This window comes from Phoxinus phoxinus (genome assembly GCF_949152265.1).
Source record: "Phoxinus phoxinus genome assembly, chromosome: 22".
NCBI classification, from domain to species: domain Eukaryota; kingdom Metazoa; phylum Chordata; class Actinopteri; order Cypriniformes; family Leuciscidae; genus Phoxinus; species Phoxinus phoxinus.
In genome coordinates, this window is record NC_136897.1 from 16934635 (window position 1) to 16953125 (window position 18491).

Genomic DNA, 18491 nt, shown 5'->3' on the forward strand with positions numbered 1-18491 from the left:
CGCGTGTGCATGGATGCCCGCGTGTGATGTCTCCTCTAGTCGTCTCCTTGTCATTTTTTTTCAATTATCCCTCCCACTCCAGCATCCCTGCAGAACGCCGGTGAGCTTGAAGATGGATCATTGAGATTGACTGACTGTGGTGTTTATATATTCATTATAACTTTATATGCCTCCATCTTTCTCCATTACACATGCTAACACATTAAATGTTCATATTTGTCATGTTTTATAGCACCACCTATTGTCTGATTGCCTCTAAATTTTACAAGCTTTGTCAGAATCATGCATTTAAGTTTATGGCTTGTATTTTGTGAGAATCAGATATATTAAAATTGGGATGCATGATATATTGGTTATCGGCTGATATTAGAAATGTTATTTAATATGCCGTAATCAGTAGATATTGGATATTTAATTGTGCATGCTAATTATTTACCCATTTTTTAACTTTTAGATGACCTTTTCCATCGACTAACACTTAAAATGTATCTTTAAAACGCTACTAATTTAATAACACTGTTAAAGAGATCTTTACAAATCTCAAATTGAATATCTGTACATTATAATGTTGTGATGCCTAAATTAAATTGGAACATTTTAAATGATTGATTTTAGTTTGTTTTATTTTTAGTTTATTCATATGAAAAAAGTATGATTTATTGGTTATTGGTCATAAAATAAAATTTCGGATTATCGTATTTGCTAGAATTTTAATATCAATGCATCCCAACGAAACTTGATGACATTTGTGCATAAGACTGGTGTTTTTCCTTTGCGGAGCATCTAACAGATGTAGGATATCCGAGGTGCTCTTTTCCATAAAATCACATTTTTAAGAACTGTGCTTAAATAAGACTTTACTAGTTAATTTATTATAGCTCACCACAGAGGGGCAATTGTGTTTCTTTGTTGTTATCTGACACTCCGTCTCAGCTTTCTAGGCTCAACTCTTCCTGTGTGTGTATGTGTGCTAACCAGGACTTTAGATTTGGATGACCAGAACTCTGCTCTCTTTACATATTCGGTGTGATTCTTTGGCCACCTTTCCACATAAGTGTCGCTCTGTCGTAATTCACACTCCAGAGTCTGAGCCGAGTTCCCTCGCAGTCTTTAAAGTGCTAGACCTTTGTGCTCTTCTCTAAATTCTTCAACTTTAAGTGCCGTTTATCAGATTTTCCCCCTTCTTTATATGGACGAGTATATTATTCCTCTCCAGCTATAAAAAGCCTTTCAAGAACTCAGCCAGTCCCAATTATGGCTTTATGGAGCTGATTTGCCACGTCTGTCCAAAGTTTAGTAACATGTTTTTACATGCTTTCACTTGAGGCTCTTTCGCCCATTTTTTATCGTGTGTGTGTGTGTGTGTGTGTGTGTGTGTGTGTGTGTGTGTGTGTGTGTGTGTGTGTGTGTGTGTGTGTCTCTGTATGTATGCACCACCGCACTACATGTGATAATTACCCTGTAATATGGAATGGCAAAGAATCCTCCAGAGAATGGAGATGCATTCATCATCATCCATTTATTTAAATACCATAATTTAGTGTACGGCTCATTACTGGGAGGTTGACCTTTCCCAAAATGAAGATCTCTATACTTTGTGCTCGCTGTCTGTTTTCTTTTTTTTTTTTTTACCTAAAAATGCTAATAGAGATAAATACAAAGGAGGTGATAAAGGGTGTAGCCTATATTATCTATCTATCTATCTATCTATCTATCTATCTATCTATCTATCTATCTATCTATCCATCTATCCATCTATCCATCTATCCATCTATCCATCTATCCATCTATCCATCTATCCATCTATCTATCTATCTATCTATCTATCTATCTATCTATCTATCTATCTATGTCTGTCTGTCAAGTGCATTAAAATCATATTTATGATGTCGCCTAATTAAATGTCAGGAAAATCATTCCAAATTTAACATAATTATACAATACATCCCTCATCCATCCATGTAGTAGTTATTTTGTGTGTGAGTGGGTAGAGCTTTAGAAAATGTAAAGATGTTTATGTAATAAGATGTAAAAGAAGCTTCTCGGGTGTGTTCAGGCTTCAGTTCTTGTTTTAGTTTACACCAGGTGCAACACACATTGATTCCCTTGCAAGATGCACCACAACCCCCAAATCTATTTTTGAATGGCAAATAATTTGAGTGGCCACTTCATTAGGGCAGAAACGTTACAACTTATCGTTGAATGCATTGAGACGCTCCATATATCCACACTAATGGAATCAGATTGAATCCAGGAGCACGGGTGAAACATTTTGCAGGGAATCGCCTGCAAAATGCTTTTAAGTGCGGATGGTTTTAGTTTAATGAAAGTGAGTCATTTGGCAGACTGACAGTATATTGTGCTGAGGAGGATTTCGTATTAAAACACTCTCACTTGTTCCGGGTTCAGACCCCACGTAAACCGCACAATGTTGGGCTCTGCCCGCCGGGTCTGTCTGTTGGTTCACAAGAGATTCACATCATCGTCCTTGTGTCTGTGTTTTAATGAGCGGAGGGGTTGATGAGACTGATTGTAATTTATCAAGGCCGGAAAAAAAGGAAAAGCCAGAATAAGGCTCATTGGAATGCATTCTCTGTCCTTACTACTTCCTTTATGACCCTCTGGGACGCATCGCTCTTCTTGCAGCTCGGCTTCCCTCTCTCTCTCCCTCTACCTCTCTCTCTCTCTCTCTCTCTCTCTCTCTCATTTCCCATCTCTCCTCTTTGTTAATCAGTTAAACTCGCTCTTCAAATAGCCCCTCTAATTACTGCTCCGCTCCTTGCGAACGGCCATCTCCCCCGCTGCTCTCTCTCTCTCTCTCTCTCTGTATTGAAGCTGACCCCTGTCAGTAGTGGGTAGCTCTTCGTGGTGCGTGTGGACAGCGCTGGTGAATCTTAATGGTGGTGGGAGGCACCAGAGGTGCCACTGAAGCTGGCTCATTAGCAGACAGTCTCAGAAGCTTGTGGAGATGGTTTTAGGGGATGGCCATCAAATACACACCATATATTATGCGCTCTCTCACAGACAGATGCGTTCAGATGCCACTTACAAACTCAAAGCTGCGGGTGAGTGCGAAAAGAGGTTTTGCTTGTACAGATGAGCTCCATTTACCGTATTGACCTCTAAAGTGATTGTGTGTTTTACCCCATACCTGATTAAAGGTGGATGATATAAGTGAAATATGCTGAAAATGACCACAAGAGCCGCCCTATGCAGACGACCCTTGACCTGCGTGCCACTGATTGGTGGAGGCCGTTCTCAAACACACACAGGTTATTATAGCATAAGACCTGATATTATTTGCTTTTGTTGCAGAGCAAGCTATATGTTAGCGTCCCTGTTCATCTCAATGGCAATTGTTCAGCTAGCATAGGACTCACAAAAGATGCAATCTCCATGCCGTCTTTGCTTATGAGCACTCAATTCTAGATTTTTTTTTTGAGCCAGTTACCTGGTGTCATTTGACTAATAATTACAGAAAAGGAAAATTATTTAAAATAATATATTATTTATTAAATAAACAATGAATAAGAACTATTAAAAATAGACGATTGATATGCATCTACTGTACTATAATATAATTAAATATAAATTTGATTTAAATGTTTTGATTTAAATGTTTTTTTTTTCCCCGAAATATGCTTTTACCCTCATGTAATTGTAGTTAAAACATTGACCAGTTGGGACTAACTACCTCTGTTAACACACCAAACCTTGACCTCTTACGTTCAAGTGAAAAAGATTGGGTTCGGTGCAACCTCCACAAATTGCCTATTGACTAGCAAAGAGGAAATCGATCATAATGGTTGATTATTTTTATTTATTTATTTTTGTTAATATATTTGCTATTGGTTTTATCTTGTATATTTTTATTGATGAGGTTTTTTTATATTTTTTATATATATGATTTTTTTTCTAAATAATGTCTATATATTTCAAAGCTTTTCCTATTTGGCTACCTATTGAAGCTCCGCTATGGGTGGACCTGTGGTCCAAATGTGAGGTATCTCTACTAGTCCTTTACTGAAAACACATCACAACAGGTGTCTCTTGTTATTCTCTCACGTCATATGTGGAGAGAATGCTTTTTGTCTCTGTTTTTAAAATATAGTAAATGAGTGTTCAGGCTTGATAATTCACAGCAAGGTGCTCGCCACTGTGCTTCTGCTCATCGAGCAAAATATCTCCCTCGCCTTTCTTTCCCTTTGCATGTTAATTTAAAGAGAGAAAGAGAGAAAAAAATTAAATGCATTTAATAAATGCCTGACTTCAAATGGTTGGGGTTTCTGGCTCCTCTATTACTGGGTCTATTCAGCGGCAAATGAACGGGGGAATCATTTATGGCGAGAGACAAAGCCGAATGAAAATATAATTCCGCATTGTGCTGCGCTTTTGTTAGCGGCCGTCAAGTCCCTAATGGCGCGCTTTTGTTTTCCTGCACTGCTCTGAAACCGTAGTGTCGAATTGCACGCTCCGCTCATGGTGTGTAATGGCCCGCCTTTGTGATATTAGATTATAGGGGCAATTAATGGCGTCAAACCTTAACAACTCAGCATTCAGGCGGCTCGTCAATCCCACTGTCGCGCCGCAATAGAAGGTGTTATAACTCTGGTAATTATTACGCCTGCAACTTGAAAATGTCAATGAACGTGTGTATAAAATAGAATGTATGGGTTGTCACCGCGGGAGAATGGGATGCAGAGGAGCAATTAATTACAGGTTTTCATTTCGCTCTTTCCCGGTGACAAGCAGCCGTGCGTGGCAAATTGGCGTGACGCCAAGCGCCCGCCACACCGAGCCCCCTCTTTTGCCCTATCTCACGTTCCGTCTACCCCGATGTGTGCACAGACACACATACATCACGTCCCGGCCCGACTGGCCTGCTGTGGGCTCTCGCCTCGGATGATGCCCTGGCTTTGTTTCAGACGCTTTTCCTCTCTAGGTGCACATACTTGCTTTCAAAGCAGTAATTGTAGGGCCCTTGATGTTTTAACCCTTGATAGAAGTCATCAAAGGCGGATGCATGATATTTGGCGGAGGGCCGAACGCTCTCCCACGATGGCATCAGATGCATGATATCATCAGCTGAAATGTGTCTGTGCTTGTTAGCTTTAGCTGTAAGCGCTAGTCTAACATAGCCTCACCTGCGTCACGCCTACAATTAATCAAGGTGAGTGGCACGCCAGGCCATAAAATGTGTCTGTCTTGTGGCACATAAGTCGTAGAGGGTAAAAGAGTGCATAATTTTGCCTCTTTGTCTCTGTCATGGATTCTGGGAAGCGTTCCCACCTCCTCATAGTGAAGGATACGGATGGCTCGTTTCATTGTGATAGGGACGTTTACAATAAAATATCGGACAGTCACAGATAACCACGCGAGGCTCGCGAACGCAAGCTTTCATCCCTCTTTCCGGCGGGGGAAAAGAGCCAGTGTTCGTATTTACCGCCAATCTTGTTTACAAAGTCAAATCAGCCCTTTACAGATTTAATTTGCGTCTGACAGCTCTCTCTCTTCGTCTTTCCTCTCCTTATCTCGCCCCCTCCCTCCACCCCTCCTCACGAGCCCTCGAGCTCCGAATAGATAAACTGCTGAAAATATGAGCGCTCAGGCGCTACATGAAAACAAATGAATGCAAATATCAGATCGGACTGGCAGTGGACTGGGAAGTCGTCACGCCGTTGCCTGTCTTTTTTATTCTCTTTGAGTGGAAAATGTAGATAAATGTACGTATTATGCTGGCTTGTAGTTTGCACTCGTATGTCAGCTTCAAGCCAGCCGTTGCCTGTAAATAGCTTTATTTTTATTGAGCAGTTGCAGGGAGATGATCAGTTCTGGCCCTTGAGCAGTAAATAGGAAAATAAATGGAACGCCACGGAGCGGCTGTGTGTGTGTGTGTGTGTGTGTGTGTGTGTGTCTCAGTGGAAGATCGCTAGCTGCATTCGAGGAAGCAGCCGCAAATTGTACTGGAGGAAATTGCTGGCCCGTTAAAAAACTGCCCATAAGTTCACAGGGTGGCCGCTACTACTGCATTAAAGGATGTATTCATGTACAAGCGGCCTGCCTTCAGGCCTTTCCAAACCATCTCTCTCTCACACACACAGACACACACAGAGAAAGAGAGTAAGGATGCCCATGACCTGTATGAGAGTTCCAAAAAAGAAAGAATTCCTGATTAATTCACAATTATCTTTAATTAAAAAAAAAAAAAAAAGGGAAAGGAGTTTCCAAAGTAAGTCAATGTAAAACTTCAAGTAAAAAAAATACACACATGTGCATATTAATAATAAAACCGGGGCCAGTGAAAATGCTGGCTGGGCAAGTAAAAATGTGAACTAATGGCCCGACTGGGCTTGCAGAGAGAAATCCTTGTTGTTGAGCTCGGCTCTCTTTCCATTTCTCCCTTTCTGCATATTTGTCATAAGATAAGAATCACGCTTTCCATCTTTACGCCTCGTTCTTGTCTAGCAAATTGTGCTCTCACTTCCAGACTGTTGCAAGTTGTTTCCTGCCGATAGCTATCTTATCAGACTGTTTGTTATTTTTGCCAAGATGTGATTCTCTAGATAACAAATCATAATATTATGTTTATTGAAGTACTTTCAGGCTGATAAAGACTACCTACTCAAGGGAAGATTTGATCAACACTCTTTCTCTCTCTCTTTTGGAAAAACTGCCAGGGTTTTACAATGCAAGCAGTGTGGAGCTCTATTGTGTCAACAGAGCTGATGTTTTGTGTACTCTCTTTGCCATGACAGGATAAAGAGTTAATTAAAGTGAAGTACAACGTTCCTTTATGAAGCTAGAAAAACAGAAATGGCTTTGTATCATGTTAAAGTGAGGGTATGTGCTTATTTATGCTTATCTCACTGTAGAGGTGGGCATCTTCAGCATCTTAACAGTTGATAAGTCTGTTTGTTTTATCACATGCATTCTATAATTTGTATTTCATTTTGTTTTTCCATGCTGCTCAGACCTGTGACACATTTTAGTGTGACGGCCCACCAGTTGTGGGACAAGCACTGTTACAGATTATGATGCTCAAACGCTCATCCACAACCATGTTTGCGGTCACTTATTGGACTTCTTTTCCTTATTTACCTTTTTTTAGGTGCCGGTATCCATGGCAATGATGACCCCACAGATGATAACTCCTCAGCAGATGCAGCAGATCCTCTCTCCGCCTCAGCTCCAAGCTTTACTCCAGCAGCAACAAGCCCTTATGCTGCAACAGGTAACACACACACACCGACACAGTCACCACACACACAACTTAAAACAATATTTGTAGATGTCTGGGCTGTTCTGACATGACATGCTCAAACAAGCCACACAAAAGGTACTTTTTTTAATGCCAGTTGATGCCAGTTTTATTGGCTAATCAAAATATTACTATACACTATTAGCTATACCGGTAATATCATGTCATCAAAAACTGTGCTGCAGGGACATGTTTCGCTCCGCATGCCATCGTTTTCCAACAAAGATATGACATCATAGCTTTCATGAAGTTTGTTAAGACATTATAGTGGATAATTATTTGGTCCATTATTATTTAATTATTTTAACCTAACCAAATGAATTCATCATTTTGTTTTAGAGTATAGAAATCTATGAGCCTGTTTCCACAGATAATTGTAAGATTTAGTTTTAAAACAAAAAACAGTCATATTGTGAGATATAAAAGTCACTACTACTAGAGAGTTACCATTGTGAGATGACAGAAACTGAGAAATACAGTCACAGTTGTGAGAAATAGTTTCATTTACAAGAATAATTCTGAAATTCTAAGAAATCATGCTCACCCTCCATTTATTTGATCAAAAATACAGTAAAAACAGTAATATTTTTGGAATATTATTAAAATAAGTGTTTTCTGTTCTATTCAGTAATCATTCTAATATGCTGATTTGGTGCTCAAAAACATTTCTTATTATCAGTGTTGACTTATTATTGTTTATTTTTGAGGAAGAGCATTTTTTATGATTCTTTGATCAATAAAAAGTTTAAAAGAACAGATTTTTATTTTATTTTAACAATGTTAGTCTTAACTGTCACTTGATTAATTGAATGCATACTTACTGAATACAGAATGGTAATGTATAAATTCACATTTATGACAAGTAAAGGTCAAATTATGAAGGAAATAGTCATAAATACATTTACATTTTAATTTCTTACTCTGGGGCAGAAACGGGCTTCTTCACAACTTAACGTTAAGTGGAAAATATCAAGTTGCCGCCAAGAGGTACATACTAAAACAAGCATTCTAACCCTTCTGGAATATATAGAGCACTCAGACATAAACACAAACGCTTTGTTCCATACTTCCATAAGAAAACTTCTTCCCTCCCGTCCGGCCCTCCTAACTGCTCAAGCCATACGTTTTATAGGAGAATCCGGCCAGCTTGACTGAACATCCTTCAGCTGTTGCCAGTGCTTTTATAGAGTGCCGTCGGATGGCACAGTAAATGCACATTCATGTGTGATCCCCGTTAATAGGCCCTGAGTTTAGATGTCAGAGTGTGTAATGTAATCGCGTTTTGTGTAACTTTGATTGCATCCTCACAGGCATGCCCGGAATGATATCTTCCCCGGCTTTGATGTTACTTGGCTCTGGCGTTTATAAGCAGCATTTACTAGCGTACTAGTGTCGACGACGCCTCCTTTGGCTGGTGTCGCTACACGTCGACTCGCCGGCGGTCAGGGAGCGCTTATGTTAGAGTGAGGACAATGTTTCTCACCCAGCTGCTGAGCCAGACTTCTCCATATCTCTTCCCACCTCTCTCTCTCTCTCTCTCTCTCTCTCTCTCTCTCTCTCTCTCTCTCTCTCTCTCTCTCTCTCTCTCTCTCTCTCTCTCTCTCTCTCTCTCTCTCTCTCTCTCTCTCTCTCTCTCTCTCTCTCTCTCTCTCTCTCTCTCTCTCTCTCTCTCTTTCTTTCTTTGTTTATTAGTTGCATGGCCTCTGCTATCTCGCTGCGATATCGCCTGGAGGCCAGAGGTGTGGCCCCTGAGCAGACATGAAGAAACAAACAACCCCGTTTCTCTCACGTCTCTCAAATATTTATCACCGTCCCAAAACTCGCAACTCTCGACCTTTTCACACACACTTCTCAGGCAGAAATCAGGTCAGGCACCTCTCCGAAACCTCTTTGATTAAGAACGTATGATTATCTTTCATAAGTACAAGAGGAAAGAGAGTTTTCTGTTACATAAATGATCTTGACAGAGCAGAATTGATTTACAGTAGTAGTAAGGAGGAGGGAGGTTGCTTTAGGCGAGTATAAATTGCACCAAGCAGATCTGACAAATTTATCAAGAGTCGCTCGCTCGCAGAAATCAAAATTCAGCTGTTTGAGAAAGAAACTTAGCTCTTTTGTCCCCCTCCCCCCGCTTTATTTCTCTCTCTCTTTTTTTTATTCTATATTTAACGAGGATATTGAAATTGAAATAGTTACCGTTCATGGGCCGTTTTACATCTCCAGTAAAAGCCAGTGGGTTTAATGGTTCGCAGTGGTGATGAACCACGTGAGAAGTGGCTTTTAATGCTCACTCTCTCGCACACGGCAAATGGAGCAATCAGAAAGCCTGCCAACACACACATACAGCAATCCGTCCCTGATCTCGTCCCAGTGTGTGTGGGAGAACGAGTGGGCTTTGGCTTTTTCTGCATGTGAATACCCTTACGAATATGATTTTACATGCAAAGATAGAGCGAGCGCAGGAAAGAGAGAGCAAGTGCATGTTTATGTATGCGTGTGCACTTGTGCATGTGTGAGTTAACCTTTACATCCCTCCAACCCTTAATTACAGCCCAGCTGATATATTTTCCTTTTTTTATCCCTTCTCTGTGCTGTTAAGTAAAACCAAGGTCACAATAATGGGAATCTAAGGTGAATGCCTTTCAAGGCGTGCAGTTAACGTGAAAAGGGCCCACTGAATCAAATCATTAAAAAACCCTTAATTACTCTTTAATTATTCCTGCAACTATTCAGCTTCATATTGGCATGAATTAAAGGGGTAATGAGTGGGCGAGAGGCAGCGGGGCCAGTCGGGTGGCAGCGAGGCGTGGAGGAAAGTTTAAACCGAGAGACGGGCGACATATTGCGATCCAAATGCCTCGAGTGTGGTAAATGGAGTTTCCCTTCACACCTTACGGCTCGCTGACTCTCTCTGTTGGAAATGGCCGTGGCTCGGCATCACAGACGCGAGGTAGCTCACCTTCAATATCCCGTAGAGCGGCATGGCGACAGGTAGTAAAAAAGGACGCAGTGGTGTGAGATGGATTTTGTAGAGGGCAAACAGTGTTTTAGTGTTGCTCGGTAGAACCACTCGCCTGGTAAAAACAGTGGGATATGAGCGAGTTCAAGGCTCGTTTAAGACCAAAGAGTTTTGTGCACTCGGGTTGGCCCAAAATAAGTTTTTTGAGGGCAGACACCCAATCAAATGAGTTTTCTGTCATTCTGTCAGCGACATAGTCTGGAATGGTTGAACATCAGGCTTGTCTGTAGATTGACCTGGGACAGGGTCGTCGCCAGAACATATATAATAGGGAGGTATTACGTTTTCATAAGGGGGCACACTTTATGATCTGAGAAACTGACATTCACCAAAACAATAACAATTAATTTGCATTATGCACACTTGGTAAACATGAGTCACACAAGCTCTTCAATTCCACCAAACACACAATAATAATATAAACAATGCATAACAAATAGCAATAAAAATGTGTACGATGTATGAAGTAGACTAAAGACACCATTAAAATGGTTGAAGGCAACGGCTCTCTGAGTGATAGTCATTTATAAATATAATTATATATTTTTAAGTTCTGTTTGGAGAATAATGCTTTAATAGAAATAGTTCACTTATAAATGAAAATGGTCATCATTTACTCACCCTCAAGTTGTTTCAAACCTGTATGATTTTCTTTCTTCTGCTGAACACAAAAGAAGATATTTTGAAGAATGTCGGTAACCAAACAGTTGATGGACCCCATTGACTTAAATGTTTTTTGTTTTTTTTCCTTTTATGGAAGTCAATAGGGTCCATAACTTGGCTTTTCTTTTTTCTTTTTTACATCTCAGGTTAAACATTTTAGGTTAAATGGTGAAAATATTCATTTTAAATAGTTTTAAAATGTCCTGCATTGTCAAAATAAAACTTAAGTACAAATATTTCAGTTAGTCTTATTTTAATTAATTTGAAGTAAAAAAAAAAAAAAGCTACATGCATAATAAAATATTATTAAAGAATTAGTTTAGAGAATTTGTTCTTGAGCATGACACACAAAGTATTAAAAGTACGCTAAAAGTATTTTGTCACGTCTTTTTATGTTGTGATTTGGGATGTAGCCCACTATTAAGTGCCTCATTCCTTGAGTAAGCCTGCATTACATCTGTAAACACTGTGTGATAAGGAGTTAATAAGGGTATCATTATTCTACTTTTCTCCAGCAGCTGTAGCCGCCGTCCCCCAGGCGCTCCTCCACTGCCCCTGCGTGTCCAAGGGCCTCCGTGCTCTGCTCTTTCGGTCAACATGTACTTCCATGTCAGATAGGTCATCCATGCAAAGCTGAGATTTTAATCTTAATAGGCTTTCCTGGGTAAATTAATAATCTTAAAGTAAAACAAACAGCGGTGGGTCTGCGGTGGCCACTGCGGTTAGCCAGAGCTACGGTTGGAGATGTGTAATGACAGTGTTAGTGGGTGCAAGCCAGTCTCACTTAGGACTCTTAGAAAAGAGTAGCTAGTTGAAAGTAGCAGCTAGTTCAAACAGGCGAAAGTAAACATGCTAGCGTAACAGGAAGCCTTTCTCGTGTTTAATATTTTTTTCCACTTCGAATGCAGGAAATGAGAGAGTATTATTTTGAGTGTATTATTTTAAATCTTTGGCAGTGTAAACCTCACACATATACAGTTTCTTCTTGATTTTTTTTTTCTTTTGAAAATTATTTCCAGGTTTTCAAGTGAGCATCAAAGGCATGTTACTTAAAACTGTCATGACATTTCTGATTATCTGAATGAGCATTAACTACTGGACAATGACGTTCATTCAGATGAAACTTTCCACAATATTATATATCTTCAATACACCCTCGGTTAACAAGTTTCGATCAGACCCCAACGCTAAGTGTGACGAATAATAATAGTGATGTTTGCCTTAGCAACTAATAAAAACACTTTTCCGCTTCCTGAAGTTTTCACAGAATTAGTAATTGATCATTGTAAATGATTAATCCTATCTCGGCTGTTCTGCCCTCACACACCTGTTTCTTATTTTTGTCTAATAACCTTCATTGTTCTGGAGAATGAAACGTACCCCTAACCCTACTATGCACACTTAAAATCATTGACTTCCACATGCCTCTGTCTGTTCCCAAAGCTTTTAATCAGAGCAAGGTGTGCCATGGTGAGGTGTTTCACAGTGATAAAGCACATACAGGTCTATGTTTACCTGTGTAGAGGAGATAGAGACTCATTCAGCTGAGCACTGAATAAGTAACCAGTGTGTAAACACCTTTCATGTGCTTTATTAACTACATAAAACCCTCACGCAAGCAAACAGAACCATAAAAACGTCTAAAAGGTGCTTTTTCCATTTGACAATGGCAGGATTTTGTATTTAATCAACTTTCCTGCACATTATTAATGGATAGTACCAGGAATAGGGAAGCATCAGTGTAGGAATCAGGCAGGTGTCTGTATGTCAGATCTCTCAGATGCTTAAGGCATAAATTGGCTTTTGTGCTGATCTATGGCTGGTTTTTACCAGCTGTGTTTTAATCATAAGTGTAATTCAGGGCAAATTTTACCAGCGCTTTCCCAGACAGGTGTTGTGTGTTTTAGTTCAGTCAATCATAAATAAGGAAGCCTGTCTCCACACTGTCAGGTTTGCCACGCCAAGAGAAGGATGGCCAGATGATTTACAGGACACATTCATACGCCGCCTGCCAGGTGTTTAAGCTGCCTTTTAGAGGAATGCTGAAAAAAAGATGAATATGCCTTATTATGGAGGCACTTTAGCCCTTAAGCAAGAAGCTGATCTTGTTTTATCCTGTTTTCATTTTTTTTGATGCCTTTAGACATGCATTTGATGCCTTTGCGACTCCTTGCACCCAGCTACCCCATCCTAGAAACCCAGTGACTCTGGGTTTGACTCAAATATGACGTATTTGATAGCACCACATTTTCCAGTGTATGCCGATGGACAGGACAGTTTTGGTACAGCCTATTGTGCCATGGTGTCTCTTTACATGAGAAGTACTGATGTTTAAATGTCCTTTATTGGGTTTGTGTGTGGTAATAAAGAAAATGGAGAGAAAAGGTACAATACATACCCTCATAATAGGATTTGCATTACAGATTAATCTGTTTGTTTTAAAGTGTATGTCATTGATGTTTTGTTAATGTGCTCCTTTTTTTCTACATATTTGTGCTATGTCCTTGCAACACCGAACACATTTTTTTCTCTCACTATTTTTTTTTAACTTGTTTTAGTAAAATATTTAAACATCCATAAACGACAACAAAAAATATAATGAAATAAATTCACTGATAGGCTTTGCAAAAGACCATAAAATATTATGAATTGTTTTCAGAAAATATATTTTGAATTAAGAATATTTTAAGCATAAATGTAATAATTTAGTGTGATTTATGCTTATGCTATGGGGTAAAGAAAATAAGATTTGAATATCTGATGCAGTTGGTTTTTGTTTCATTTATTTCATTTATTCAATAAAATATTATTATTTTTAGTTTATTTATAAATGTATTCATTCATTTATTATTATTATTAGTTTTTCTATAATTGTATTTATTTTGTTGCAGCAAAGTGTTACATTTCTGTTCAATTAAAATCATTCTCTCTCTTTCTTTGTGTCTAGCTGCAGGAGTACTACAAGAAGCAACAGGAGCAGTTGCACCTCCAGCTCCTTACCCAGCAACAGCAAGCAGGGAAGCAGGCCAAAGAGGTGAGACACCATCACCCCTTCCCTCTGTAGTGCACTTCACGGTGTGCTTCACCTTCATAGCACCCTAGATGAGCATCCTCAAGAAGGCTGACACATCATTTGTCACACAGCAGAGGCCAGTTCCTCTTGAAAGCCAGAAATGAACTCTTTGAAAATAACTGTATTCTCATATGTGAGATGATTGCATGGCTGATTGTGTGCTGCACTGAGCGGCACAGACCTTATAAAGGCTCTGTAATCACTGAGCTTTACATGAAATCCTCAGTAGGAAAACAGATGAATGTTTTTTCCCCCCCCCTTCTCTGTCAAGCACTCAATTGCATTTTGTGTATTAAGTGATTCAAAAATGCGGATTAAGACATTTGGGGAATAAGGATTTTCATTTCTCTGTCATTGACCAAAGTCATGCTCCAAACCTTACCATGGGCTTCCCCGCTAATACTCGTTAAGTATTAATTTACAAGTCGCCGCTTGCTAAGCCTAGTGGAAAATCCCTATTACAACCCACTATGGTGGAGTCGACGAGTTTCTTTAATTGTCAATTAAGGCACTGGAGGAGGAGAAGGACCTGATGTGGGTAATGAAGGTGAGGGGAATCATGTTGGATCACTGAGGATAAGACTGAAGCACAACAAAGGCGAGGGCATAATCGCCCGTCTGCGCACTGCGGGAGAGGAGATCTGCGCTAATCTGGCGGTCAAATGAAATCCAAACTTTTGCGGCCTGTGTGTTAGGGGCGTGAGCTATATCTGATACAACTTAATCAAGGAGTTTCTGCGAGGGCTTAATGAACAAACGGCTTAGCGGAGTGAGCTGATTGAACAGTTGCTAGCAACTAGCTTGTGTAGCTTTGTCTAGTTAGTCTTCCAGCCTCTTCAAACTGGTGTGTAAAAATTGGTTTAACTGGTTTTACAGCCTTGCCTATCTGAAAACAGCAGAGATTAGCTCATATCTGCTAGCACAGTTGCTCACAAGTTGCAGGTTGTGGTACCAGTTCTTGATGAAAAGTGACCACCAGTGGATTGATGGTTTGAGGTGAGTCCTGCTAAACATGTTCAAACCAACCTAAGATAGATTTCTGTTTTTTAAGCTGGTTTAAGATGGTCTATTTAGTCTCCCAGCCTCCCTAAACTTTTATTTAGAAGGTTTAACTGGTCAGTCAGATGGTTTTACAGACTAACTATTTGAAATGAGCCCAGAACCATCAAAACAGCAGATATTAGCACATAGCTGCTAGCAAGTGGTTTCGTGTTTAAATGATAGGAGATCAGTGAATTTGTGGAATTGAGGTGAGCCCTGCTAAACAAAATGTTCAAACCAGTCTTAGCTGGCTTAGTCTTTACAATGGCCTAGATTGTCTCCAAGCCTGACTAAGGTTATTTTTGGCTGACATTTCAACTGAAAAGCGCCCCAAAAACCATCATAACAGAGAAAACACCATAACCAGCTTGACCATGTTAGGAGACTGGCTTAATTGAGAGAATAATCTACAGTCTCAGTTGTATTTATGGTCTCCGCTAACAACTCCACCACAAATAGCAAATAGGACAAATCCCCATCTAAGCTGCATAGAGTTGAGGGTGGTTTGCAGTCCTCTGTATGTGTGACTGAGAGGATCAAAAAATGAATGAGCTCTTGACTTCATAGCAGGTGAGAGACTGAGGTGGGGGAGGATGCTAAGGCCGTGGACGACAGAGATTAAGACCCGTTAGATATTCCCTAGACAATATAGTGACTGATAGAGCAAATGCGTGGCAAATGCACAAGGTGCCCGAAACACACGTACACTGAGTGAAATACACACACACACTCCTCAAATGAGACCAGTATCCTGACATTTTCCACAGATAGCCAAGGAACGTGACAGAGACAGAAAGGAAAAAAAGAAAAGAAAAAGATTGAAAAGTGAGAGGGAGGGGAAAGGTATAAAAAATCATGACTAACCTTATTCAAGGCCTCAGGAGTTTTTCAGACATTTTCCCTTATTAAATATTAGAGCAAGGGAGATGGTGTGCTCTCTGAGTGGAAGGAGAGCAGGGAAATTAAATGGGGAGGGCAGTGGTCAGCTCCTCTTCCCCGCGGATCAGCTCACGTTTGTTCAGGGCCCCTTTAGTTGGCCTGAGATTTGGCACTGTGCAACTACTCAAATGTAGACGAGAATGCTTGGCCAACACACTGCAGTCCAGTCGTACATACTGAACGTGTGCTTTTGCGTTACTCTCTGGGTAAGAAACCTAAGTACTCCTTACTGCTACCCCACCACACAATTTTGGAAATCTAGGTTGGAAATCTACTATACCGCCACCTGTTTTCTCAAATTAAAATTAAATTAATATTAAAATAGGTTTAATTATTTATTTTATTTTTATTTTACTTTTTTATATTATTAATATTATTATATTAATAATTTAAGGTTGGATGTTGGAATTAAAAATGTTTTTTTTTTTTTGAATTAATAATTTTTTTCTGTAATTAATTTCACCTTTTATTGTAATACTTTCACATTGAATCTCCAAAATAATGTAGAAACAACACAATTTTTTTTGTTTAATGACATCGTCACTGATACCAATATTGAAAATACCTTTAATATATCACGGCTTAACACTACGTTTTTACACTAAGGCACAGTCAGGCCGGTTCAAATTCTTACCTGTCCTGCTAAAATGCACAAAAAAGTTGTTTTCATTGTTTTTGACGACTTATGCAACCTTGTTGACAGTGCTTTAAGATTTTCAGTTAGGTCTAACAGGTAGGAAATATACAAACATTGAATAATCAAACACTGCTTTCATTGCATAAATTACCCAGCAACAGCAAGCAGGAAAGCAGGCCAGAGAGGTGAGACACCCCCGCCTCACAACTCTACGTTTATTTTACGCGGCACTGGCGAGCTGTCTGAAGCGACATTGTGCGCACGTTTCAGGAGTTTATGCTTCAGGAGGTGCAGATTTGATTTTTTTTTTTTTTTGCGTCTTATCATGCTTGAATGGTTTAATAGCACTTGAATGAATGATAGTGTGATGATAGTATACTGTTGCGCAGCCAAAGGATAACAGAAAAAAACCGGTCAATATTTTAACGCGTTAAACTGATTTTTTTTTTATTTTGACACCCCTAATTTTATTATATTTTATTTATTTATGAATTAATTAAATAAATAATGTGTGTGTGTGTGTGTGTGTGTGTGTGTGTGTGTGTGTGTGTGTGTGTGTGTGTGTGTGTGTGTGTGTGTGTGTGTGTGTGTGTGTTTGTGTGTGTGTCCTTTATATCAATTATATATTTATTTTAACTGATAAATGCATGCCTTCTGGATTATTACTGCAAGGAAAATTGGATATAAGCATATTGGATTAGGCCATGTTTAAGGATTGGTGTGTGTGTTTTGTCTGGCATGTAGTGGTGTTCCCCTGGGGACGAGTGCACTGACAGCACTGGACTAAGAGTAAAGCAGTCAGGCGTGAGGAGACGAAAGAAGATAGAAACACAAGAACGTGTGGCGTTGTTTCTCATCCCTCTAGCCCTCTTTTAAAGCCCTTCGTCCTCTGAAACCTACCTTTCCATGTTCTGCCATGCTGTTGGTTCAACTGGCACTGGAAACTGACCCCTGAAACCATGAAACAAACTGTATCTCTGGCCATAATACGATCAATTCTGTCATCAAAATATAATATTTTCCTTTCATTCATCATTAGTAATATCATATTTTAACAATTAAGGCCTGTTCATATGTGATTGAAATCAGAAGCTCATACTCGGGGCTTTGTTTTTGTAAAGCAGCTGAAGATGGAGAGATGACACTTTATGCTCTCCCTCAGTAAAAGATGCTTTAATTGCAGCCCATATCACTGCCAGTCAACACAAGCAGGTTGAGAGGTGAGATAGACAGATAGAAAAGCGGGAGAGATGGTTGCCACACACATTTTTGCATCATCAATCCAGACTTTTGCTCTTTTTCTGTTTTTTTTTATTGTTTCACCCGCTCTCTCTCTCTCTCTCTCTATCTCTCTCTCAGTTTGACGGTTGAGCTGTGGAGTCACCCTGGAGTCAGCCTAATGAAGTAGCGCTGTCAGTCGGGCCTGGCGTGCCCAAACTCTGTTTGATGTGCTCATAAATCAAGCTGACAGGCCTGTTACTTCGCTAGCTTTAGCCACTCAACTGCATCTAATGTAAACAGCGTGCAGACACAATGTGTTAAAGAACTTGAACTGTGTCCCATGAGACCGAAACAGGGAGAGAAATAGAAAGGAGAGGAGACGGGGATGAAGAGGAGGAGGAGGAGGAAGAGAGAGGGATAGACATGCTGAATATTGGCATTAGCTCACTTCTTCGGTTGTGTGTTTGTTAACTGAATGTTCTTTGTTCACACTTTTATCTCATCTTTCAGTCTCAAAGTTAGGGGGAGAACAGGTGCGTCTCTCCACAGAGATTTGGGGCCAGACTAAGAAAGAAGTTAAGAAATTTCTTTAGATAAAGTCTACGAAGTTCGTAAGTGGAATTCTTGAAAAATAGCTAAG

At 39.8% G+C, this 18491-nt stretch overlaps 1 protein-coding gene across 9 annotated transcripts in view; it reads left to right on the plus strand.

Annotated features, from left to right (window-relative positions):
* The window catches only part of foxp4 (forkhead box P4), a 288002-nt gene that overhangs the window by 232514 nt on the left and 36997 nt on the right, over window positions 1-18491 (plus strand). For all 9 annotated transcript variants that reach the window (XM_079596529.1, XM_079596522.1, XM_079596526.1 and 6 more), the window contains 2 exons: window positions 7109-7231; window positions 13888-13974. In XM_079596529.1, coding sequence (XP_079452655.1) covers window positions 7109-7231; window positions 13888-13974 — 210 coding nt within the window. The remainder of the gene's footprint in view (window positions 1-7108; window positions 7232-13887; window positions 13975-18491) is intronic.